This window comes from Populus nigra, chromosome 11 (assembly GCF_951802175.1).
Source record: "Populus nigra chromosome 11, ddPopNigr1.1, whole genome shotgun sequence".
Taxonomy (NCBI): domain Eukaryota; kingdom Viridiplantae; phylum Streptophyta; class Magnoliopsida; order Malpighiales; family Salicaceae; genus Populus; species Populus nigra.
The window spans coordinates 14,600,234-14,627,490 of NC_084862.1; the positions used below are offsets into that span (position 1 = coordinate 14,600,234).

Genomic DNA, 27,257 nt, shown 5'->3' on the forward strand with positions numbered 1-27,257 from the left:
AACATAGATGTTGATTTGAGAGGGAAAGATGAGAGAAAAATCATAAAAATAAAACAAAAATGTGATAAAATTAACCTTCTGTTAGTTTTTAATAATGAAGAGCAAATTTTAAACTAGAAGAGTAGAACTGGAAAGTTGATAATCTATATGCACGAAAAAGATAGTTTATCCAAATATTTCGTAAGAAAACGATCTTATATATCATTCTTGAGGTACAAGTACATGCATGTTACAGCATATTGTCAGACTGTTTTTTTTTTTTTTCGTTTACAAGAAGTCATATTATTAGACTGCTGTTTTGCATAATTTTATCATCGTAACAAAGTAACCAAGACTACCTTATTTTCTATAAATTATTTATGGAATATTATCTTCCTTGACTTAGATCTGCATGTTAACTGATTAAATGACTGATATCGGTTGGATAAGCATCAGATGGAAGAAAGGCATTGTACGATCTTCTTGCAGTGAATTGGTTCAAAGCTTCGGTAGGATGAATTGCATCCCAAAACACATATTCAGTCCTATTTTGACATGGGGTTGAGTCTTGAATGCATTGGCCATCAGTACGTGCTGGACAACATCCAACGTTTACAACCCTAAACCCTGTTATGCACATAACAGACAATTTCCATTGCTTAGAGCCAAATAGTAATCATTAAAACAAGAAATTATTAGGTATACTGTGAATCGTACTCCTTATATACAGAGAAATTCCTCGTATTAATAAATTGTAACATCCTCCACCAACAGGATGGATGACTTACCGAGCACAGAAGGATCGCCAGATGACATCCCAGTAGAATTCAGGTATATAAAGCGTGCGTCATTCAACTCTCTATTCAGTTGATCAACAAGTGATACAAGTCCTGCGTTAAAAGGGAGGACTGCGTTGTTTATATTGGTCACACAAGAGACATTGTTGTGGCATAGAGTAGAAAATGAGTAAGGAATGCTGCCTATTGCTCCAAGTCCAGGCAAGGCAATTTTCCTGGCTCCTAGGTGGTACAGAAGCTGAAGAAAAATAGAAACAAAAGGCATAAATTCACAACAAAGATAAATTGAAATATATATGGGCTATAATGCATAAATAAAGGTACAAAAACAATTATTAAAAATAAATTATAGTGCTCAAGGTCTAACTATGAATCTTCATTCAATTCAAGAGATAGATACAAGAATAAAAGAAAAAACCACATATGATCTCATAAAAAATTATAAGTATCTCTTATATTTCTCTTTATTTCTTGTATCTATAAATAAGAATCGATATTATATCTTGAACATAATAAAATTTCTTCAGAACCGAACTAGAAAGCGTGCGAAACGGATAGCAATACCTACCTTTATTTGCTGACTATACTGGTCAATTAAAACCTTGGCATATTGATCAGGGGTGTATAATCGGCTTGTTGTATAATTGCTAGGCATGAAGTAGTTGTTTAAGTAGTCATTACTGCCCAAGCTGACATAATATAAGCACTTATTAAGGTAATTTTCTGCTGCCTGCTTAGTCCCTAGTAATTGAATCAAGCGACTCAATGTAGCAGCATGATTCAGCAATTGCTCATTTAGGCTGATTCTATCACCCTGGAACATGTCAACAGAAATAGGAAAACAAAAAAAACAGATAGAAGTTAAATCATAGGACGTTGTAAAAATACTCACAGGCAAAAAATTACTACAACGTAAATTATTTGGTACCAGTTGCCTTCCACTCTCATCACGAATCCCTGCAGCCCCAGATGCATAGTTAACACCAACCAATATGTCTCTGCCTCTAGCAGTTACAAATGGTGGAATAAATTGGTTAAAGCCCAGAAGTTCACCTGCAAATGCCCAAATGTAATGTCTATTCACCATCTGAACCGTATCCGTATGTGCAAATAAATTGTTCTGCTATGATCACGGTTAAGGGGATTTTGACATGTAAATTCTATGGTGAAAGAGATAGACACAAGAAAAGAGAGAGAAAAAAAAACTAAGAAATAATTTTTTAAGAAGAAGAAAGACATTATTATCATTTTGAACATCTATATGATTTTTTCTCCTCTCTCATGTACTGTAATTATTACTGTAGAGTTTTTGTATGCAGGTTGTTCTATCAATTCACAACTTTTGACTAAATACCTGAACTATACAATATATAATATATGATGAAACTTTATGTGGAAATAATTTCATATCCATGTTATTTTGATATTAATTACGCTATACTACGTGATAAACAAGACGTAAACTGATATAATTTGGTATATATGAGACAAATTATTTTGCATTTCGAAACTAATGTGAAAGTGATAACGTGCAAGGAGATGAGAAGGGAGCACCAATGATATCCACTACGGTTCGGCCATTCGTAAACCTTCCGGTGGTTCCATTAGGGAAGTCAATTCCATATGGGCGGTAATTGGCCTTAGCAGCTGTGACAAGGTTGTTGTTGTTGCCACTATCCGCCAACGAGTCTCCAAATATGAAAAAACAAGGCACCTGTGGAGCGGCATGAGCACAATTTTGCAAATTCGACACCAGCATCAATAGGAAAAGTAGGAAGCACCATACTTTGATCTTGTCTGCCATTTCTAATCAATTTGCAGGAAATCAAGGTGGGAGCTGTTGAGAAGTTATTGAAGCAATGGAGTATGAAAACTGCGAGGAGACAAAGGAATCAATGGTAACACAGCCTGATGAAAACGTTGGGATTATATAGGGTAGGAAGAGGAGTGCAATGCTACAGACATGGTAGCAGTAAATTATTTATATTATTATTATTATTATAGTTCACTTTGAATATTTACTTTTAGGTTATTTATATTATTATTATTATTATTTATATGTTTTGAATATTTGAATATTTACTTTTGCTCATATTAAAAAGGAAAAAAATAGCTTTCTTAATTATCTTTTCTTTATTTGGCTATGAAAAATGATTAAAACTACTTTTATGAGATTTTGAAATCAATTATTACTTTTAAATAAAATTTCAGACATTGAGTCTCTCTACATCGATCTTTACTATTCTTATTATTTCTAGAAATTATCAAACTCTAGTTTAGCATTTATTCAAAATAGACATGTTTACTCCCCAAGGTATAGTCATGAGCAGTAAATTTATGTTATTTCCAGAAAAAATGGAAAAAAAACGATAAAAAAACTTTTTCACTTTATTTTTTTAATTTAATATTTCGAATATTCGCAGTCAACTCTTACATGTCCACAATGTCATCTTGATTACGTGTACACAATTTTTGAAACCATAAATATCTTTGATTCTTTCCAAATATGGAGTGGTTGACTATAGGTGGCTTTCATTAATGCACAGAATGCTACTTTTCTCTTTAAGAATTACTTTTCTGAAAAAGAAAAAAAAAAACGTATATCCCAAGCAAGGGAGATTAATGCTCACATTAATTAAGATAAAGAATGATCACTTTATCCCAAGCACAATATTACTTGAAACGTTGCCGTTCCTAGCTAGCTCACTTTCTTGGCCTCTTCGTCAGCATTTCATGAGGTGGTTGGGCATTAACGGTGCGTATTGGAGTCTTTGATCAGTTATATATTTTGCTAGTAAATGGTAAATTCCATGCACGAGCATTTGATTTTGAGGATATTATACTAATTTACAATATAATATTTAAGTTTATTTTTCATTGTTTATCTTTTTAGCTGACAGCTATGCATAAATACAAATTTCTCAGAAATAATGTGTTGAAATCTAATTTTTAAAGTTGAAACTATATTTTATTTCAATCATAATGAATAAATTTCTTAGAAATAATAAATGAATTACAGTTGAGGCTGTATTTTATTTCAATTATAATTTTTAAAGCGTTTAATTAATTAATAATTAAATACTATAATTTTATATGAATCCCACTAAAATTCTCTTAGAATTTTAATTAACAAAAAAACTATAATATAGTTATATTTTTAAAAAACTTATATTTTCAAACCATAATTATAAAAACAACAAACACACATGAAATTTGCAACTATTACTCTTGAGGCTACACCAAGGCAGGTGTAGTGTGGGATCACAACTCATTTAATATATTTTTTCATAAATACTTGGCATTAATTTAGAATTTAATTTCCCGGCGACCCACACCTTGTGCACGGACCATGCTTAATATCTCTATAGACATTGACCGAAAGAAATAAATTATGTAACTGAATGCTGAAATATATTAATCCCTCGATAACATCATCAAATTAATGAGATTTTCAAGCAATCTTTTAACGAGATAATAATAATAATAATAATAATAATAATAATAATTGAAATGATTATGATGATTAATAAATATATAAAAGAATAAAATTCACAAGCTATTCACAAGTGTAAAAAATATACTAATTTACAATATAATATTTAAGTTTATTTTTCATTGTTTATCTTTTTAGCTGACAACTATGCATAAATACAAATTTCTCAGAAATAATGTGTTGAAATCTAATTTTTAAAGTTGAAACTATATTTTATTTCAATCATAATGAATAAATTTCTTAGAAATAATATATGAATTACAGTTGAGGCTGTATTTTATTTCAATTATAATTTTTAAAGCGTTTAATTAATTAATAATTAAATACTATAATTTTATATGAATCCCACTAAAATTCTCTTAGAATTTTAATTAACAAAAAAACTATAATATAGTTATATTTTAAAAAAACTTATATTTTCAAACCATAATTATAAAAACAACAAACACACATGAAATTTGCAACTATTACTCTTGAGGCTACACCAAGGCAGGTGTAGCGTGGGATCACAACTCATTTAATATATTTTTTCATATGTACTTGGCATTAATTTAGAATTCAATTTCCCGGCGACCCACACCTTGTGCACGGACCATGCTTAATATCTCTATAGACATTGACCGAAAGAAATAAATTCAATTTCCCGGTGTAACTGAATGCTGAAATTAATCCCCCGATAACATCATCAAAATAATGGGATTTGCAAGCAATCTTTGAACGAGATCATAATAATAATAATAATAATAATAATAATAATAATAATTGTAACTATATATATATATATATATATATATATATATATATATATGAAATGGAGGCTACATCTCAATAGGTGATTGTTTTCGGTTAGTGATCAATATTGGTGGCTGATTTGGTGACCTCTACACATATTTCAGAGTCTTTAATTTCATATCGGTCATAATTCAAAAGGCTGATGTCGCTCTTTTGTCTTAAATTGGAAAGACCAGACAACTAACCCTTAAAAATCAGAAGAATGACCTAAATTCTGGTGCCGGAGTGGTGCTTCACTTTCTTTATAATTTTTGTTTTGTTTTTATTTTTAATTTTATCCACGTATTTTTTTAAATTTTTTTAATCTAATTTTATTGAGATATAGTTTTAAATTATATACAAAGACAAAATTAAAAAAATCATAATATAAAATAAAAAAATATACATGAACGATCATAATTCTTATAATTTTTATTTTCATCTAAAAGTTCATTTTACTTAATTTTAAGTTTATTAATTTAAGATATAAGGGAAAAAAACCAAAAAATAATAAAAGAAAATAAAAGTTCAGGTTGGCCAAATTATGGCCATGAAAAGAGTCTTTCTTGATATGAATATATTTCATTTGATAAGAAGAGTTTTATTAAGATGTTTTCTTCCCTTTTATTTTTTATGAAAAAATAAATCAAGGTTGATAGGTGATTTTTACTCCAATTTGATTTTGTGTTTTAAACTTATTTTGGGATGTTTTGAGTCGAGAAATTGATTTATTAACATAATATGAATGTTTATTAAATATTTTTATTTAAAAATATTTTAAAAATAAAATTTTAAGTTCATTTTACTTAATTTTAAGTTTATTGATTTAAGATATAAGGGAGAAAAACCAGAAAATAATAAAAGAAAATAAAAGTTCAGGTTGGCTAAATTATGGCCATGAAAAGAGTCTTTCTTGATATTAATATATTTCATTTGATAAGAGAAGTTTTATTAACATGTTTTCTTTCTTTTTATTTTTTATGAAAAAATAAATCAAGGTTGATAAGTGATTTTTACTCTAATTTAATTTTGTGTTTTAAACTTCTTTTGAGATGTTTTGAGTTGAGAGATTGATTTATTAACATAATATGAATGTTTATTAAATATTTTTATTTAAAAATATTTAAAAAATAAAATTTTGATAAAAAAACAGATAAATAATATTTCACTTGTTATAGTAGATGAGGCATCATTTCCCGTGATAAATGACATCACATTTGATTTTATTTTTATTTTTAAAAAAATGGAAAACCAATAAACAAAAATGAAAAGGATAGGCATATGACCTATCCCTTGCAGCCCCTGCGTGGCCTTTTTCTTCTTTGAATCAAGCACGCTAGGCGACATAGTATCAATCGCGTGGCCTCTGTTTATTCAATCCATTATACTTTTTTTTTTCTTCTTTTAATTAAATTTTATTTGATAAAATATATTAAAAATATCATTTTATTAAATATTAGTCAGCTTATATTTAGTTTTTTTTATGAAATCATAGCATTTTTTTGATAAAATTATCAAATACTCTATACATAAATATCATGAAAATATCTTTATCATAAATAACTTTAAAATATCATTTTAAATAATTATATTATAGTTTTTTTTTTCAAAATTATTGGGCTTTTTTTTACAACCCTTTATATTTTTTTTAAAATTTTTCTTTTTGGCTTTTCAAGGAAATGTTTTTTATTACCAAATTATCACATTAAAAAAAATACTCAATACCTCCACGACACAATAACAAAACCATTAATCATTTTTTTATATATAAATTTTGCTTTTTATGATTCTAATTATTTTTTGCTAAAAAAATTAAGATTCTGATAAATAAATGGCCTAAAAAATTATATTAATAGGATAAAAAAAATTATTTAAAATCATGTCTTTTTTATCGTTGTTTCATATCCTTTACAGTTTATTGAATTTTTATTCTAATCACCTTTGGCTTTTATTAAATGATGTGCATTACAAAAAAAAACCTATATTTTTTTGTTGAGAAAAATAGATTAATAAAAAAAAAGATTATACTAGAAAATTATTTTATTTTGATAGAACGTAATTATAAAAAAATTATTAACATATAATGAAATAAAAAATATAAATAGCTTTTATGGACGCAAAATCAAATAAAAATCAAACTGCTAGAAGGATAGCACCAGGAGCATCGCCAGCCAAAATAGAAGATAGACTGCAGGTGAGCAGTCCCAAATAATGTTCTTGCACTACAAGAAAAATAAGAATTTTGGATGGAATTTTCGTCCATAATTTTTTATGAAAACAATTTCATTCTCAATTAGCGATGGAGATTAAGAGGAATTAATTTTAGTCAGAAATCCTGTTAGAAATATTCTATAAAAAAAAAGCAAATAATTTATGTAGATAATTCCCGTAAAAAATTCATTAAAACCTTCAAAATCTGATTTCCCACCAAAACACAAATTCTCGTAAAAATACAATCATATTACCATCGAGAATTGATTGTTTTTTAAAGAATTTATTTTCTGGAAAGCATTTTTTTTAATGGATTTCCCTTCAAAACTTGTATTTTCAAGAATTTATTTTTCAAAAAGCATTTGTATTTATGGATTTTTTCCAGTAAAAAATTCCCATCGGAAACTAATTTAATGTTTTCACGAAATTTTCTATAGTGTTCCTCTCTAAGCAGAGCCAACTTGAACAAGAAAATCCGCACTATTCCCAGTTCTATGCGGGATTGATATGGCCATCTATTATTTCCAATGTTCCTGAGGAATCCGATTCAAGAATCTCTCTCCAATATGCCTTGTTCTATGCAATGAAAAGCCAAAACCTTATGGCATTAAGATCAGCATAATTCATATTGGTAGCTTTGCCAATATATCCAGTGTTGTTACTTATTTTTTGATTCCCACAAAACAAAATGAGAAAATACAAAAAATACATATCAAAAAAATATTCGGAAGAAATCCAAAAAATAATTGGAGCTAGAAAAGGATGCTCGAATACCGAGAAAGACCAAAATTGGTTGAAGAGGTTCAAAAATACAAAATGTTAAAATTTGACAGTATATTTTTGAAAGATGAGAGCCTTGTTGACAAAGAAAATTCAAGTTGAGGAAGGAAAGTCTAAAATCAGATGTTTATGGATTCAATTAAATTTTATCTAAGGTTTAATTGAATTTATAGAGGGTTGGATTGTAAGAAAATTGATTTTTAAGTCAATTTAGGCTTTTATTGGAAGAAATTAAAGTTCTGGGGTCCAATTATAATTTTGAAAGAGTTGATTTGGTCAAATCAGAGGTTTAATTGCATAATTATTGAAGTTTGATGGCCAATTAGGGACTTAATTGAAACAATCCGAAACCAAGGAATAAACCAGAAAAGACCCTAAAATCAAGGGATCCAATTACAATTCATCCGGGGGGCTTGATTATAAAATTGTCAAAACAGCCAAGGACCGAATAAAAAATATTCATTTGAATTGTGAAACAGCGCCGTTTCCTTAGACACTATTCATCACCATCTTCAAAGCAGCCGTTTCAGCAGACAAGAACCGCAAGAAGAAAATGCCGCAGATTGCTTGATTGCTTCAGTTATGGGACCGTTACCGAACGTCTTTAATATAAAAGAAAAAACGCATGCAGTTTTGGCTATAAAAGGAGAGAAAAAGAACGAGACAGGGGAGGATAAAAAGAGGGAGGAGAGGTGACAGTGAGGAGAAAGAAAAGGAGGAGGAGGAACGGGACAAGAAAGGTAAAAAACAGAGGAAGCAACAGGAGGAGAGGAAGCAGTGTTGGTGGAACAGCCCTTCCACACTGTCATCTGCGTCTGCAACGGCGAAGCCGCCATTGTAAACCAACGAGAGCAGCACCACCACAACGAAGCCAGTGCAGAGAGGGGGGCGAGAACGACAGAGAAAAAAAAACACAGAAAGAAGCATTGCCAGTCATCGTCTTCGTCACCAAGCACCAGCTTCACCTCCAGCTGCACCAGGGAACAGGGAAGAAGAAAACGAGAGAGACGGCAAACAGAAACAGAAACAGAAACAGAAAAAAGGAAGAACCAGAAGAACCGGAAGAAAAAAAAAAACAAACGAAAAGGAGAAGATGGAGGTCCAAAGCATGTCGTTGCTTCCAGGTAAACTTCTCCAACTTTGCAGATAATGCACAAATACTGTGCACTTGAAGATTAATTATACCGTGACTGTAGCAGGCGGGTAGAAACCAGTTGGGTCTAGCCCAGCCACATGGGCCGGGCTGGGCCCAGCCCAAAAAATTCCAAAAAATACCTTTTCAAAAATTCATGATTTTCTCGTATATTTTTTACTGTATTTTGATCAATATTGATTTGTATTTTTATACTGTAAAAATACAAATCCGGTATTTAAAATACCCAGTTTTCGTCAAGACATAAAAAAATGTTTTTGTTTTCATGCATGCGGCCAAGTCTCTCAAAAATAATAATAATAAAAAATCATATTGTATTTTCATATAACAAAGAAAATTTCAAAAATATATATTAGCATATATTTTGGCTTTAATAACTAGTTTATTAAAGTCACGAGAACTAGGCCAATATTTTAAAAATTCCAAAAAAATTATTTTGTTTTCTTTTAATATCTGGGGTCATGACCTTATACGTAAGACGTATTCCGGATATTAAATTCTTTTGTTGACGTCAAAATTACCTGATAAAATAAAGGATCTATTTACCGAGGAAGACTTTTCTTAAACCATAGACGGACCAACAACTAGAAAACACGACAAGACCTTAGATTTTATCAGACAATAAAACAATGCAGCTTACCTTAGGTAGGACGTATTTGGGGTGCTAATACCTTTCCTTTACGCAACCAGTCTCCATACCCGATCTCTGAGACCAGTTAGGGTTCCTAGTGATCAAAATACTAGGTGGCGACTCCCGTTCCATTTTTTCACTAATAAAAGACAAGAATCCCTTGTCTCCTATAAGATTTTGAGGGTAGATGTTTTCATCGCAATGCCGCACACGTGCGACATCCAGAAATCCCAATAAACCAGTTTCTGAGAAAAGAGTTGCTGTTACATGAGAAAATTGTAATAAACCTCCGAATTTGATCACTGTTACATGAGAAAAGATGTTGCTGCAGCCACCTATGACCTAGCTATGCCTTCGAAAAAATCAGTAACCACTCAAGTTTGTTTAGCCCAATCGCAATCCATCAGAGCACGGATCATTGTTTCAAAGCTTTTCCCACACCGTGCAGACAAATCCTAGTATAAATTATGCTCTAATATTGTATTTTTCTTTCTTCATGTAGATGTTATCGAAAAGAGAATTAATTATTATTTGAAGTTCCCATTTAATTGCCGGATGATCTATTAAATTTATTTCAATATATATATATATATATATATATATATATATATATATATATATATATATTATTGCGTTAATTACAAGCTATATCACATAAATTGGTAAATATAAGTTAATTCAGCAGGATGTGGATTTTTCTTCCTTCTATCACTAATAAGATATCTTCAATAGGTGAAAATAGTGAGAGCATATATAGATATGGGAACCAAAAGCTTCATCAGCCAATACTTGGCCTTTTTTTTCTATTATGCATGCAACTTAATCTGCACAATTTAAAGAGAATCTTATAAACCTATTCATAGATGTGAGGATTGTTGGGGTTTTGAAAAGCCATGAACGTAATTGCTAAGAACCAATTTTTGACCTCCATTTTTGTATATATATTTAAAATAAAAAATCCAAAAAATATATCTTTTCAACAAATTTATCTATTTTTTTATTTTTATTTAATTTTTGTTTGCAAGAAATATTGAAAACATAAAAAATATAAAAATCAATGTAGTTGGAACATAAAAAATATAAAAATCAATGTAGTTTGGGTTGCAATCGAACCAATATTTGAATATCACAAGCAAAATTGAAGTTTGAAAATTTTTAAGTCATAATTCACGTCTAAATTGAAGAGAAATGGGCTTAAATTGGTTTAATTTGACTAAAATTAAAAGAAATTAAGGTTTAAAGATGAGTTTGAAACAAGTAGCAAAGTTAGAAAATTAATTAAGAGCTTGATTGAAAGAGAAACTTGAAATTTAAAGTTAATTTGGCTTAAAAATAAAGAATTGGAGGAACAAGGACCAAAATGAATAAAGCAGACAATTTAGAGGGCGAATGTTATTTTGGTTAGGGATTGAATTGAAACAAATTAAGAAAAAAGATGGAAATTAACCAAAAATAAGAAATTGAAAGACTAGGAACCAAGGAGCAAACGACGCCGAAATTGAAAGATTTAGCTTAAAAAAATTGGTCCTATCTCCATGAATCAAGAAAAGATCATATTCTATGATATATTGGCTACAATCACGACACAAGAGATCATGCTTTAACTCTTAGAATCCACTACAGATTCTGAGCCAAACATGCTCTCTCAGTAAGCCTTTCTTCAAAATCGGTGATTGTTTCCTTTTATTCACCTATAAAATGGCAGACCAGGAAAAAAAGAACAAGGAGGAGAGGACAGACAAAAACACATGGAAGCAAGAGGAAGCTGGCAAGATTACTTCAATAGTAACACACGTTGCCAAGGCTATCTCAAGCCTATTACATGTAACTTAATATATATATAAAATAGTTGTTTCTTTTATAAAAGAAAAAAATTCATAATATATATTGGTAACAATAACTTTAATTAATATACAATCTGTATTGATTAAAATATTTAGAAATAATATTTTAATATAATAGCAATAATCTTATAATTTTCTTTATAAAATATTTTTGTTCTAAAACTTTATATTTATTCAAGATTTATTAATCAACTTTAATTTCAATCCGTTTCTTATTCATGATTTTTCATGATAAAAAATTTGTGGTTCGTGGCATCAGCTTTTACTAATTGGATAAAGATCCTGGGCCGATGAAGAGGAAGAAGCAGTCCATGGTCCCTCTGATGACTTCACGGGGGACTGAGATTCACTTAAACTTCCATTGACAGAAGATTGAGCAAACTTGTTATGTAAGGCCGTAGCATACCCTGATGGATCAACCAATGTGCTTGGAACCATGACGAGATCCTCGACATCAGTTTTTCCTTCAAGCATGCTCACTACTGTAGACATTGTAGGTCTAAGTGCTGGAGACTGATTTGTGCATAGCAGGGCTACATTGATCATTCTAACCACTTCTTTCTTGTTGAATTCAGACCCCAATCTTGGATCAACCATCGCCATTATGTCCCCATTTTTTTGTAAATATAGAACCTGAAATAACCAAAAAAAAAAAATAGATATATAGCTGACTAAGAGTAAACATGAACAGACAATTAAGAGACTAAATGGGCATAACTTACCCAATCTAGAAGGCATACAAAATTCTCATCCCTCCTAAATTTGACGTTGTTCATCCCAGAAACAATTTCCAATGCTACAACACCAAAGCTGTATACATCTGCCTTGTAAGTTAAGTAACCATATAATGCATATTCCGGTGCCATGTATCCCCTGCACAGAAAGAATAACTCAGAGACATTTTACTAGTTTGCTTCTCTAAAACATGTAAAAAATGCTAAATGTCTATTGTTTGTTTTTGTTTTCCAAAGGCAAAATTATATATCTTGCAGCCTAAATAGGATTTCGAACCCTGGATGATAATGTGAATAGTATATTCATTTAGCAACCAGGCTAAACCTCTCCAAGGATTACTCTTAGAGGAACACAGCCATAGATGGGGAGGCCCTGATCCATGAGAACCTTTCAGTGTGTGATTTGAACCCTAAATGCCTGCCTGCCTACCACATATTTTTAAGCTAACCCCTTCCATCGGCACTTGAGCCCAGTTACAGCATCATACTGTTTAAGACTAAAAGCTATCTTAGATAAATGACAATACTGTGAAGTTAGCTGGCACCAATTGGTGCAAGCTAAGTCAACAAAGTAGGCACCAATTCGGTGCCACTTGCAGCACCAATTGGTGCCACTTTCCTTACTTTGTCTTTTGCAAGACAAAGGCAAGGATGCTTGCCTATAAATAGACAGTGCATCCTTGCCATATAAAAATGCACCAAGAGAGAAATAAGAGAGAAAAGAGGAGAGTAAGAGAGGGAAAGTAATCCCACATAATTGTGAGGTATTTTGTGAGATAGTAAGTGAGGTGTTTTCTCCTAATAATAGAGAGATTTTAGTTGTTCTCCTATTAGTAGAGAGAGGTTGTAATTCCCACATTACTTAGTAAAATCCTTCTATACTTGCCCGTGGATGTAGCCAAATTGGGTGAACCACGTAAATTCTTGTGTGTCTGATTTTTCATTTTATCCTATTCTTTGCCTTTTATCTTGTCGGGTTTGCATGCCAGTATCCTAACAGTGGTATCAGAGCCTTCTTGGTTGGTGTTGTTAATAAACAAAAGTTATTCGTGTATACGGTTACTATTCACGTCTACGGCACTATTCACCTATACGGCACTATTCACCCATACGGTACTGTTCACATAAGTTACTGTTGGCGTATATAGAAAGTCAGTGCGGTGATTAAATACAGTCTAGGAAGTTCTGTCTAAGGAGATTGGGTTTTAAGCGGGACCGTTTGTGACCCCTCCAATCTTTCCTGGGAACTTACTTAGTGAAGTATTATTCACACGATACTATTTCTGTATACGTTACAGTTCTGTGAAACGGTGATAGCTGAATAGATCACGGTGAATAAAATGGCAGCAAAGTACGAGATTGAAAGGTTCAATGGGAGCAATTTCTCACTCTGGAAAATGAGAATCAAGGCAATCTTAAGGAAAGACAATTGCTTAGCAGCAATTGGGGATCGACCCGCGGAGATCACTGATAATGCAAAATGGAATGAGATGGATGGCAATGCTATTGCTAACATACATTTAGCATTAGCCGATGAAGTATTATCAAGTGTGGCGGAGAAGAAAACAGCTAAGGAGATATGGGAAACTCTAACAAAGCTATATGAGTCCAAGTCTTTGCACAATAAGATTTTCTTAAAGCGGAGACTTTATACCCTTCGAATGGCAGAAACCACAGTGGTGACTGACCACATCAACACAATAAGAACTCTATTTTCACAACTCACTACATTGGGTCAACAAATAGAGGAAAGTGAACGTGCAGAGCTTCTACTTCAAAGTCTTCCAGATTCGTATGATCAGCTCATTATCAACTTAACCAATAATATCCTCACAGACTATTTAGTCTTTGATGATGTTGCAGCCGCCATCTTGGAAGAAGAAAATAGGCGCAAAAATAAAGGAGACAGAAATAGTTCAAACCAAGCAGAGGCATTGTTGGTGTCAAGAGGGAGATCAACGGAGCGTGGCTCCAGTGAGAGTCAAAGGCAAGGGAGGTCCAAATCAAGAAGTAAGAAGACTGTGAAATGCTACAACTGTGGCAGAAAAGGGCACTTCAAAAAGGATTGTTGGTTTAAAAAGGGTATAGAGAATACTGCAGAGTCATCAAAACCTCAAGGATGTGTTGCAAGCACCTCAGAAGATGGAGAGGTTTTATATAGTGAAGCAGCGACAGTCTCTACAGATAGAGAAGAGCTCACTGAGGTCTGGCTAATGGATTCAGGAGCAACATGGCATATGACTCCTAATCGAGATTGGTTCCATACATATGAACCCATCTCTGGAGGCAAAGTGTTCATGGGTGATAATCATGCTTTGGAGATTGCTGGCATTGGCACCATCAAATTGAAGATGTATGATGGCTTAATTCGTACTATTTCAGGAGTGCGGCATGTGAAAGACTTGAAGAAGAATCTTTTGTCTGTAGGACAATTTGATAGTCTTGGCTGTAAGATCCGAACAGACAATGGAATAATGAAAATTGTCAAAGGAGCGCTGGTGGTTTTAAAGGCGAGAAAAACAGTTGCTAACATGTTTGTATTAATGGGAGAAACACATCATGGGGCAGAAGCGTCAATCGCATCAGCCAGTCCTACAGAAGAGAAGACGATGATGTGGCATCAAAAACTAGGCCACATGTCAGAGAAAGGTTTAAAGGTTCTCTCTGATCAGAAGTTACTCCCTGGGCTTACAAAGGTTACTTTACCTTTTTGTGAGCACTGTGTTACAAGTAAACAGCACAGGTTGAAGTTTGGCACATCAACAACTAAGAGCAAATGCATCTTAGACCTGATTCACTCTGATGTTTGGCAAGCACCGGTTGTATCCTTAGGAGGAGCAAGATACTTTGTATCATTCATAGATGACTTCTCCAGGAGATGTTGGGTGTATCCAATTAGAAGGAAGGCAGATGTGTTCACAGTCTTTAAAACTTTCAAAGCGCGGGTGGAACTTGAATCTGAAAAGAAGATCAAGTGTTTGAGGACTGACAATGGAGGAGAATATACCAGTGATGATTTTGATAACTTCTGTCAACATGAAGGTATCAAAAGGCAGTTCACAACGGCATACACTCCACAACAAAATGGAGTGGCAGAGCGGATGAACAGAACTCTATTAGAAAGAACAAGAGCAATGTTGAAGGCTGCAGGTCTAGAAAATTCATTTTGGGCAGAAGCAGTCAATACCGCCTGTTATGTGATAAATCGATCTCCATCAACTGCAATTGAGCTGAAGACACCGATGGAGATGTGGACTGGAAAACCAGCGGATTATTCTCGATTGCATATATTTGGAAGTCCTGTGTACGTGATGTACAATACTCAAGAAGTCAGCAAGCTGGATTCAAAATCCAGAAAATGTATATTCTTGGGATATGCTGATGGAGTGAAGGGGTATCGCTTGTGGGATCCCACTACCCACAAAGTAGTCATCAGCAGGGATGTCATATTTGCAGAAGGTAAAATGCAAATGGAAGAACATAATAGCATTCTAAAGGAGACTACAGCAGTCCAGATTGAAAATACTCAGAATCATACTTCTTCTGAAGCTGCACCAGAGCATGAAGAGCAAGAACAAATAGAGTCTGAAACTCCTGAAGTTCGACGGTCGACTCGTGAAAGAAGACCACCGGCTTGGCACTTAGAATATGTTACTGAGAGCAATATTGCATACTGTCTTCTAACAGAGGATGGAGAGCCATCAACTTTCCATGAGGCTATCAAAAGCACAGATGTATCTATGTGGATGACAGCAATGCAAGAGGAGATTGAAGCTCTGCACAAGAATAACACTTGGGATCTTGTTCCATTACCACAAGGGAGAAAGGCCATTGGCAACAAATGGGTTTACAAGATAAAGCGTGATGGCAATGATCAAGTGGAGCGGTATCGTGCAAGATTGGTGGTGAAAGGATATGCTCAGAAAGAAGGAATAGACTTCAATGAGATATTTTCTCCGGTGGTACGACTTACTACAATCAGAGTAGTCTTGGCAATGTGTGCTATATTTGATCTTCACTTAGAGCAGTTAGATGTGAAAACTGCATTTCTTCATGGAGAACTTGAAGAAGAAATTTAAATGCTCCAACCAGAGGGTTTTGCTGAAACAAGCAAGGAGAACTTGGTTTGCAGGTTGAACAAATCTCTATACGGTCTCAAACAGGCGCCGAGGTGTTGGTACAAGAGATTTGATTCCTTCATAATTAGCCTTGGGTACAACAGACTCAGTTCAGACCATTGTACGTATTACAAGAGGTTTGAAGAAGATTTCATCATTTTGTTGTTGTACGTGGATGACATGTTGGTGATAGGCCCCAACAAAGATCGAGTCCAAGAATTGAAGGCACAGTTGGCTAGGGAGTTTGATATGAAGGACTTGGGACCAGCAAACAAGATTCTAGGGATGCAAATTCACCGAGACAGAAGTAAGAGGAAGATTTGGCTTTCTCAAAAGAATTATTTGAAGAAGATCTTGCGACGCTTCAACATGCAAGATTGTAAGCCAATTTCCACCCCACTTCCTGTTAACTTCAAATTATCCTCAAGTATGTCTCCTAGCAATGAAGCAGAGAGGATGGAGATGTCTCAAGTACCATATGCATCAGCAGTGGGAAGTTTAATGTTTGCCATGATATGTACAAGACCAGACATTGCACAAGCAGTGGGAGTAGCTAGTCGATACATGGCAAATCCTGGTAGAGAGCATTGGAATACTATTAAGAGGATCTTGAGATACATCAAGGGTACCTCAGATGCTGTATTATGTTATGGAGGATCAGAATTTACTGTCAGAGGTTATGTTGACTCAGATTTTGCTGGTGACCTTGAGAAAAGAAAATCCACTACAGGCTATGTGTTCATAATTGTAGGAGGAGCTGTGAGCTGGGTCTCTAAACTTCAGACTGTTGTAGCATTGTCCACCACAGAAGCTGAGTACATGGCAGCTACACAAGCTTGTAAAGAAGCAATATGGATGAAGAAACTTATGGAGGAGCTCGGGCACAAACAAGAGAATATTCTTTTGTATTGTGATAGTCAAAGTGCCTTGCATATTGCAAGGAATCCAGCATTTCATTCAAGAACAAAACACATAGATGTTCAATATCACTTTGTTCGCGAAGTGGTGGAAGATGGAAGTGTGGATTTTCAGAAGGTTCACACAAAGGAAAACCCAGCAGATGCTTTGACCAAACCAGTCAACACTGACAAGTATATATGGTGCAGATCCTCTTATGGCCTAGCAGAAACGTAAGCAGCATGAAGATGGCAAGTATAGAAAGGATAGAAGAATCATAAATGATCAAATGTGAAGACTTGATTAAATCATCAAAGTCTTCAAGTGGGAGAATGTGAAGTTAGCTGGCACCAATTGGTGCAAGCTAAGTCAACAAAGTAGGTACCAATTCGGTGCCACTTGCAGCACCAATTGGTGCCACTTTCCTTACTTTGTCTTTTGCAAGACAAAGGCAAGGATGCTTGCCTATAAATAGGCAGTGCATCCTTGCCATATAAAAATGCACCAAGAGAGAAATAAGAGAGAAAAGAGGAGAGTAAGAGAGGGAAAGTAATCCCACATAATTGTGAGGTATTTTGTGAGATAGTAAGTGAGGTGTTTTCTCCTAATAATAGAGAGATTTTAGTTGTTCTCCTATTAGTAGAGAGAGGTTGTAATTCCCACATTACTTAGTAAAATCCTTCTATACTTGCCCGTGGATGTAGCCAAATTGGGTGAACCACGTAAATTCTTGTGTGTCTGATTTTTCATTTTATCCTATTCTTTGCCTTTTATCTTGTCGGGTTTGCATGCCAGTATCCTAACAAATACTTGTGTGTTTTCCTTACAGTTTGATCAATAAACCACTTGTGTTAATATCAGAAACTCACATTGTTCCAGCAACTCTGGTGTCGATGTGGGTGTTGTCCTCGTCATCAAGCTTGGCCATTCCAAAATCAGATATCTTGGCGTTCATGTCCTTGTCAAGAAGGATATTGGTACCTTTTATGTCTCTATGAACAATTTTGAGTGTCGACTCCTCATGCAGGAAAACCAGACCTTTCGCTATCCTTAAACATATCCTCTGCCTTGTACGCCAGTCTAGCTTCTTTGCCTGGATTTCCTTTGTCCCTGTAATCATCATGCATAACCCAACCCATCAATTTCTTCTTCACTAATTCTATTTATATGCCATTAAAAGAACTTGTTTTCTTTCCCATTACTTTACATAAGATACTATGGGGAAGTGATCAGAGGCCTACCGAACAAAACATGCGCAAGGCTATTGTTTTCCATGTATTCATATACCAGCAGCAATTGCTTCCCCTCAATGCAACATCCATACAATCTAACAAGATTTGGGTGTTGCAGAGCAGAAATCATGCCTATTTCGTTCACAAACTCACGATTCCCCTGTTTTGATTTCGCCGAAAGCTGCTTAACCGCAATCTGAGTGCCATCTGATAGTTGTCCCTGCAATGAGAATAATTTTAGACAAAGAAAATAAGTTCACTAGGTAATTCCTTGCTGATTTGATAAGAAAAAAGAAATAATATAGTAGATAAGTAGCTAGATGAAAACAAAAATCTGTACTATACTTTGTAGACACAGCCAAAACCGCCTTCTCCAATTTTGTTTGCTGGATCAAAGTCATTCGTTGCGGCTTTGATTTGACTGAAGGTGAAGATACCAGTTAGCAGATCTAACCCAACAAGTTCTGCCCAAGGAACAAAGAGATATGTATATATTAGATGTTCTGCATGAATGATTCATCAAAGGAAGAACATAGTTTTTGCAGTCCTACAAGTAAACAGCAAATAAGATGCAGAAAATTGTTTATTGCCGTGTTATTATTGTGACTGGATTCTTACTAGAATTTGCAAAATAAAATAAATGTATCAACTGTACCTCGATCCCTCGATTTCCTTCCTCCCAAATAACCTTTCCACCAGAGAGAGGATAGAAGTATGAAAACGAGGAATAGTGACAAAACCACAGCCCCAGCGACAATGAATCTCTTCCTCCTGCCTTTGTTAGGAGGCTTGAAGTCTAGGCAGAAATAGAATTGCAGCAAGAGCAAGTATTGTCAGATCACAGTTTATTCCTTCATTACCATGTCATTCCATTATATGTCAACCTACCAGATTCCACATCAATGGCTGATATTAGAGGACCATATATTCCTTTTTTGGGAGACGTTGTGGTTCCTTTCCCAGCCCAATGAAGGCGGATCTCTAAAGCTCCATTGGTTACAAGTGCTGTATAATTATGAATGTATACCTTATCCACCCCTCTCGCTTCCTTCACAACATCAAAATCCTTTAACACAACAATGTCCTGCGTGAACAATTGTTCAATTAAGCTGTCACCTATTGCATAAGGAATGAATCTATGATCTTTCAATTAATACATACCTGAATATAAACATCAAATATCCGTCTTCCTAGACTGTAGTAGGATCTGTTATCCCTGATTACTATCTCTGCAAAGTGCAGCTTGACTTTGTAATTCCCATTTGCCAGACAGGGAACGTGGTATGTGAGAGACAAAGGAGTGAGGCGTGCATTTGTGTACAATACAGAGTTGTCCATTCTGAGCATGGACTTGTTTTGTGCTATGTAGTTATCCAAGGAAGCAGGAACATCCCAGATATGTCCTGTGGTACTTGTTTGCCAATCCACCTCTTTTTTAAACACATATTTTGCTGCACCTCCTGGCTCATTATCTGCTTCGTAGATGGTGTTTCCAATGGTGGCTTCTGGTCCCCCACAATTTATGTGCACTGAATATCGCTCTATACATAGAAATAAAAATGTTCATGGCCACCGATATGATTAAGCAGATTATAACACAAGAAGATTATAACACAAGAAATGTTAGGATCAGACCGTCTGCTAAATCGAAGCAAACAGAACAGAAACAATCAAACACAAAAGCAAATTAAGATTTTGTGATGCAGGAGCATCCTTTTCCTCCTGGAGTGGAAATCGTGGTGGGACACACAATGTAAAGGCCCACACAAAGGTGCTATAGGCCCACAATGTATTTATTGTAGCAAATTTGTCAATCTTTTTCCAACCAAGTTTTTTATTATAGTAGTTGGTTGGCATTTATTAGGCTGCATATGGATTGCTGCCAAGGCTCTTCTTTCTCCTATCAATGGAGACATAGAGAGTGCAGAGAGTTGAGTGTGCAGAGGAAGTGTGTGAGAGTGAAAGAGAGCAGATAGGAGAGAGTGAGTCAGCGTAAGAGTGAAACACTGGGTTTTCTAGAATTATACCAGGTTGAGTTGAGTGTTTGTATCATTCCTTCAATAATATACAATTTACTGTCTCCGCGGACGTACCCGGTTTTGAAGAACCATATAAATTTGCTTGTTTGTGTTTTATTTGTGTTTGCTTTTGGTCCAGTATGCACAACATTTATGACAGAGACAATATTATCTAGTGAAAATAGGAATAAGTTTGTCCGTTAACATTTGTCTAGGCTTTTGGGATCAACTGGTTGTTTATTCCTACACCAGTTGAAGGTCTTAGATTCGATTTCTTTTCAGAGGATGATGATGCAGACCATTGCGTTTATGACTGAGATGCTATGATCTAATGAATATAGAAATGAGAAAGCGGATAGCTTTACAAATTTAAGAGTACCTTCAGAACAAACACTCAGGCACTCAACAGGTTTCCTGGAAAGATTGGCCAGATAGAATCATCAGCTTATTTAAAAGAAATGACAGAGAAGAAGAAAAAAAAATGATCTATGTTTTAGATATTTATCAAAGTAGAAGCTTACGAATAGTTCCCTCCCCAAGTACTTTTGAACAGATTTCTGGCAAGACAAGAAGAGTTAAGTTTTTAAGGTTATGAAGTGAATGGTGATGTAAGAAGAAGCAGAATTCAAAATCAAAGGTAAGGCAAGGAAAATGAAATCAATCTTACAGTGTTTCCCTACATTTTGCTTCCGAAGTAAAATTGTTGTAAGAAAGATCGATTTCGCTGCACACAAAGATAGCTTCCTTAAACATTCAGCCAGTATTTCCGAATTTTTTAGAAAATCGCATGCACATGTTATAGACAGACACTTGGAAGATATTTCAATTGGTTAGCTTTTGGTTGCTATCTCAAGACAGGAGATGAATAGACAGAAAAGATGAAGACAGTTGGGACAGAAAGGACATGTCCTCACTTCGACAAGTTTATTTTTATATCTTCATCTTCGACACTGCAGCCAAATACATTTTTGTCCCTATTGTATTTGTCCCTTCTATCCTAGGACACTAACAAAATGAAACCTTGGAGATAGTTTGATCATTCATGCACAGCTGTACTGAAAACTATCTGGAAACTGGGAAGGATCATCTGTTTATCAGCTTCTCATCAGTATAGCTCTTCAAAGACTAGGACATGTTATTCAACCTATAGACACGCATCTGTTATAGGATAAGGGAAACCTGAAGTTCATGATTATGCTTTTGGGCTGAGAATGTTACATAAAGGCGAACTGAAGTTGATGATCATTTCTGTCTTTCATGGGAGAGTTAATAGATAAAATATTCAATAATTCTAATTGAGTAAAAAGAAAATATATTACGAACAAGAATCTCAAAAATCATATTTGTATACAGAAATTAAGAAAAAAGCTAACATACTAGCGAGCAACTCTTTCGTTGATCCATTCTGGGATGGGTCCTGTAAACATGTTCCATGTAAGATACCTATGCAGAAAGTAAGAAAGGTCATTTGGTTGAACATTTGTCCAAGGCTATCATTGCAGAGACTAACTTGAAAAAACGATTAGGTCAGTTCAGGTCAACTTTTTTATATAAACAAATGCATTTTGTTCCATTTTTTTTACAAGATATTGACCCCATCATGTTTGCAAACATTAATTTGCGAACTTATTTGGAAATTAACAACTATACTTTGAGTTCGATGTCTTGTATGGTACAACCGGAATCTCGGCCCTAGTCAGGCTCTGAGTCCTGGATTTTCTAGGTCAACTTGCGGTCTAAATTTAACAACTATACTTTCATATGACAAACATTAATTTCTTGTATGGTATACTGACATTTTCTCCAAGCTTTGTAGGCCATCATAATTTGTTGGAAGTGAACCATTTAATCTGTTGAAACTGAGATCCCTGTTTTCGAAAAGAAGGAAAAAAAATAAATTAAAGACCAAAACTGAGATCCCTGGTTCATAATGCATTTTGAAAGTTATTTACAAATAATAATTTAGCTGCAATCTAAAGACAGTAGCTCTAAGTATCCATGAGATTCACACTTCAATCTTCATGTAGATGAATGAGAGAATGGACGATGTATAAGGGATAGAGTAAATTACAAATTTTTCAAGTGTGCCATTCTGGTCAAATATATGGGAAACTTTCCTGACAAGTTGCAGTTGCTCAACAGCCTGCAATATACATTAATTTCATGTAAGCTAAATATATATGCTGTGTTGTAAATTAAATATGATCCTGATATGAGAGTATCAGCTGCAAGAATAACTCACAGATATTTAATGCCTGCTATAGATTCTAGGTTGGGAAAATCTGAACCATCTCCAAGTAAGTTACTTATTTTTCTGCTCAATAGTAGGCAACATAAAAATGTGAGATGTTCAGGATTAAAGTTGTAGCTGAGACCATAAATTTAAAACAAATATCTTACAGATCAGTTAGCTTAGTCAAGAGAGAAATGCTTGAAGGAATGGGTCCAGTGAAACCACCAGCTTGGATCTCTCTGTTAATACAAAATTAAAGGGGGATTAGGGTTCTGCTTCAGTGATGAGATTCAGAGCTTGTGGTAGAAACTAGCACATACAATGTATCAAGTTGTTTCCAGCTCTGAATAAAATCAGGTATTCTTCCAGTGAAGTTATTGCTGCTAAGCCTTCTGCATTCGCCGAACGGAAAACACAGAATCATGAAACTTGGAGAGTAAAGAGATGCATCTGTAATATCAAATACTGCAACTAATGAGTATGATACACAATAACCATGAGAAATGAGAACCTACAGTTCCTTCAATCCGGTAAGATTAATGAGAGCAGGGGGTAACTCTCCAGTGAGATTGTTGGCACTGAGAGTTCTGCAATCACAAAAGGAGAAAAACACTTAGCATTCAATAATCAGTTAGGACTTAATTTCTAATGCAAAAGGTCGAATGAACTGACAGATTCTCCAGGTTAACCAAGCCTCCAAGCTCAGGGGGAACAGTTCCGGAAAACATATTGTTCTGAACGTTCCTGCATAAATGCCAGCTCTCAGGATTACTCCTTACTAAACAATTGAACAGATTTAAATAAAAAAAAAGACACGAATAGACTAGTAGAAAAATGCATACAGGTAACTAAGTGTGGTAATCCTTCCCAGATAGCCAGGAATCTTTCCTGTCAACCGATTCACGCCGATAGACCTGTTGTTTATACAATCTATTAATTATGAGTAAGCAATTCCTTGGCTAGAAAACATGAATGCAGAATTTTCTTACAATGTTTCCAGCTTGGTATTAGCCCATTCAGATGGTATATTGCCACTCAGGTAGTTGGCCCAAAGAACTCTGCAGAGCCGATAAAGTTCTAATAAAATCGAATCATACGATGCAAATTCACGGTGCTCAATCTGTAGAAACGTAATAATTTGAAGCACTGCTTACAGATGTTTAAGGTGTGGAAGTTTCTCGATAGCCTTTGGGAGAGTACCGTCAAGATCTTGCCTTTTGAGATATCTGCATTGCAAGAACACATGGACCCATCAACTCCTCAATACAAGGTAAGAATTCAAAACTTTCAACCATTACAAATCAACAAATCATATGTCAAGAAAATACAAGACATAACTACAGCTTGAGATAAGTCTTTCGGTGTGCATTTTAAAAAGTGAAACTACTCATTTACCCTTCGAGATCAATTTTATTAAGCTAATGAATTGCTTTATTGTTTTTATATAATTTTACTGCTAATGAATTGCATCGGAATTTCTCAAAATAAAATTATTTTTTAACTTGAAATATGATGCATATTAGATCACATATTTTTTAAATATTTATTCAGTGATATATTGGATGATATATTTTTTTTTCAAATATTAAGACAATAGCATATTAAATCGATCTTAGTTAACATGTCAAGTTTGTAAGACAATAACATATTAAATCGATCTTAGTTAATATGTCAAGTTTGTAACCGAGGATTATGTTAACCTTATAGAAAAAAATCAAAATAAATTATGAAGGTCAATTATTAATCAATTTAATTTTAAATAATAATAATAATAAATAAGCTACCCAAGTCAAACACGGTCAACCTCCAAACCCACAACTCGAGTTATGATATTGGGATAACTCAAAAAAAAAATTTAAAAAAATAAAGCTCAATTTCTAACCAATCCGATGTTGAAGATTGAAATTGTATAAAAAATCAATTAAAAAAAAACCTAAGTTAACTCGGGCTAATCTATTAAACCTATAACCTGGGACAAGAGACAAAATAACTTCATAAATAGGAAATAAAAAAATTACAAAGCTCTATTTCTAATACATCTAATGTTGAAAGTTGAAATCAAGAAAAAAAAAACAAATCATTTAGGCCTAAATAACTCAACAGAAATCAAATTGAAAAAAACTAAAAAACTTAGATTCTTAAAAATCTTAATAATGGAGGATAAAATTGAAAAAAAAATCAGTTGTTGAAGGGTAAAATAAAAAAATAATTAAAAAATAACTAAAAAATTAATCGAATCAACTTAAATTTACCTATCGGACTCATGATTTAGATAATAAGATCAAGATAACCTTATAAAAATTAAATAAAAAAATAAGCCCAATTAAAAAATATTAAATTTAAAAAAGATAAAAAATAAATAAAAAAGTAAATCCGAGTTAATCTATTAAACATGCAACTTGAATTATAAAATTGAGATAAATTCATTAAAAAATATATAAAATACCATTACCAACATATTTAATGTTGAAATCAAGAAAAAAAAATTAAATGCATGATATTGGTATATAACTTAATAAAAAGAATCGGGCAAAATTATGAAGCATTATGAGTGTGACTGCTTAGCCACACAGTTAGTAATTTGTTAATTCCCTGGACTGGCCCCATCAGAATCCTTCAGACCTCAAATTAAAATTGAAAATAAAAGCATGGAGTGGTAAGTGAAGAGATATACATGGCAATAACGTGGCACGGTTCCCCAGGAAGTGAGCAATTGCAAACAACTTTATTTTCAGCTTCTAGCTTTCGAGGTAAAATTGTATCACTGCACAGTTTCATATTGCTATTCCAGCCTTTTTTGCCCAGTTGTGTTGCTACTTCAAGTAGAGCTTCCACTGCATAAATCAAAATTAAATCAAAAAAAGTTTGCAAAAAACACAGAATTCTGCTAAAACCTCACTGCAAGATGCAATTAGTAACATGGTTACAGAATTAATTCGGCAATACTATCAAATTTGACGACTGTATTATTGAATGGTATGACGCAGTAAGGACTTTGCAGATAAAAAAAACTCCTGCTAGAAGGCATTACAACTGCATGTCTTCCTCTAAACAGTAAAGAATCTGCCCATCTGAACCAAATTAAAAATATATATGTACCTTCATCAGGAGCAAGGCTCCCAACTTGGGCCTCCAAGTTAATTGCTCCCATGCAAAACATTAGTAACATAAGCAGAAGTAGGCTAGACGTGATTCTCAAGATATCAGAGAGTGGAGGAGCCATCTTCCTTAGTCTGCAATCCACTTTAAGAGTTAATATATAGGCTGCCTGAAGAAAGCTTTATGTATTATTATAGTTGACTTATCAGAATGGTGTAGGTCTTTCTTACGGTGTCATATATTAAACAGAAACAATAAAACGTGTAGGCAAAACGCTGTGGAGATCACTGTGCACTCCGACACGAAGAACTATTCATTGTTACAGTTAATTAATGATTTGGAGAGTGGTTTCGATTCTTTTTCAATGATAAATTGGTCATTAAAGGAATGAAATGAGTTATTTCTGTCTTTTCAACTTTTTTGAATAATAAAATTACCCCTCCACGAAAAAAAATTGAACCGCTGGGCAAGGATATTTATGCTTTAATGTGTTTTACAAAATTATAAAATGACTTTTATGCCTTTAGAATTGGAAAAAAAAACGCGAGTATTCAAGGGTTTTTTTATCTTTTCATATAAATATTTTTATTAATACAAGAATCATGAAGGATGTTTTGGACTTTTTGTTAGAAATAATTAATTTTTATATCAAAAGGCTGTAGTTGTCAGGTTTTCACGCATGAGCGCGTGAGAGACACTCGTGCTTTTTGGACGGATCGTGTTGCTTCTCCTAGTGGCCAAATTTGTTGTTCTGCCATGTTATTGGAATCGCCACCTTGCCCAGCTTTAATTTTCTCTTGGTGTGGCACCTAATAACGATTTGTTGTTGGTGATCATTTCTTTTTCTTTCTTCATTCTTTTCTCTCTCTTCCAGATAAACTACATGTTTTTTCTATTTTTTTTAATTTTAATCCTTATGTTTTTTGTTTTTTATTCTCATCCTTGGCCCTTAAATTACAATTTTTTATGTTATATTTTCTAATTCGGTCCTTATTCTTTTGATTTCTAATTTTTTTTCTTACTTTTTTTGTTAAAGTTTTGTTGTTTTCATCCTTCAATCAAAGTTTATGTTTTTTTTAATTTAGCCCTTACTCTTTTGATTTCTTTTTCCTTTTGTTAAAGTGTTTTTTCTTTTCAATTTAACCCTCCAATTAATTTTTTTTTATTTTCACGCTCATTATTTTAATTACAATTTTTTGTTTGATTTATTTTTTTCTCCAGTTTCATCCTTCAGTGTTTGATTTGTTGGGGATTGAGTTTCGTGGTT

General features: G+C 33.7%; 2 protein-coding genes across 3 annotated transcripts; both read right to left on the minus strand.

Moving 5' to 3' along the window:
* Positions 1-192: 192 nt before the first annotated feature.
* On the minus strand, positions 193-2,669 carry LOC133706188 (GDSL esterase/lipase At1g29670-like). Its single transcript, XM_062131666.1, has 5 exons — positions 2,331-2,669; positions 1,705-1,829; positions 1,345-1,590; positions 768-1,014; positions 193-606 (listed from the first exon to the last, which is right to left on the minus strand). The coding sequence occupies exons 1-5, from the start codon at positions 2,578-2,580 to the stop codon at positions 395-397; spliced, it is 1,080 nt and encodes a 359-aa protein (XP_061987650.1). The 5' UTR covers positions 2,581-2,669; the 3' UTR covers positions 193-394.
* A 9,138-nt stretch (positions 2,670-11,807) lies between these two features.
* Positions 11,808-26,123, minus strand: LOC133706191 (probable LRR receptor-like serine/threonine-protein kinase At1g07650). Of its 2 annotated transcripts, none has more exons than XM_062131668.1 (24): positions 25,991-26,123; positions 25,566-25,725; positions 24,046-24,117; positions 23,881-23,949; positions 23,734-23,805; positions 23,564-23,635; positions 23,407-23,478; positions 23,212-23,283; positions 23,059-23,130; positions 22,901-22,972; positions 22,730-22,801; positions 22,455-22,526; positions 22,036-22,101; positions 21,326-21,382; positions 21,180-21,215; positions 21,038-21,072; positions 19,802-20,181; positions 19,529-19,724; positions 19,290-19,436; positions 18,986-19,104; positions 18,650-18,860; positions 18,278-18,518; positions 12,382-12,532; positions 11,808-12,292 (listed from the first exon to the last, which is right to left on the minus strand). In XM_062131668.1, the coding sequence occupies exons 1-24, from the start codon at positions 26,112-26,114 to the stop codon at positions 11,915-11,917; spliced, it is 3,018 nt and encodes a 1,005-aa protein (XP_061987652.1). In that variant the 5' UTR covers positions 26,115-26,123; the 3' UTR covers positions 11,808-11,914. The 2 variants fall into 2 exon arrangements, with proteins under 2 accessions (XP_061987652.1, XP_061987653.1); XM_062131669.1 differs by having other exon boundaries at positions 19,296-19,436; positions 25,991-26,122.
* Positions 26,124-27,257: the final 1,134 nt, after the last annotated feature.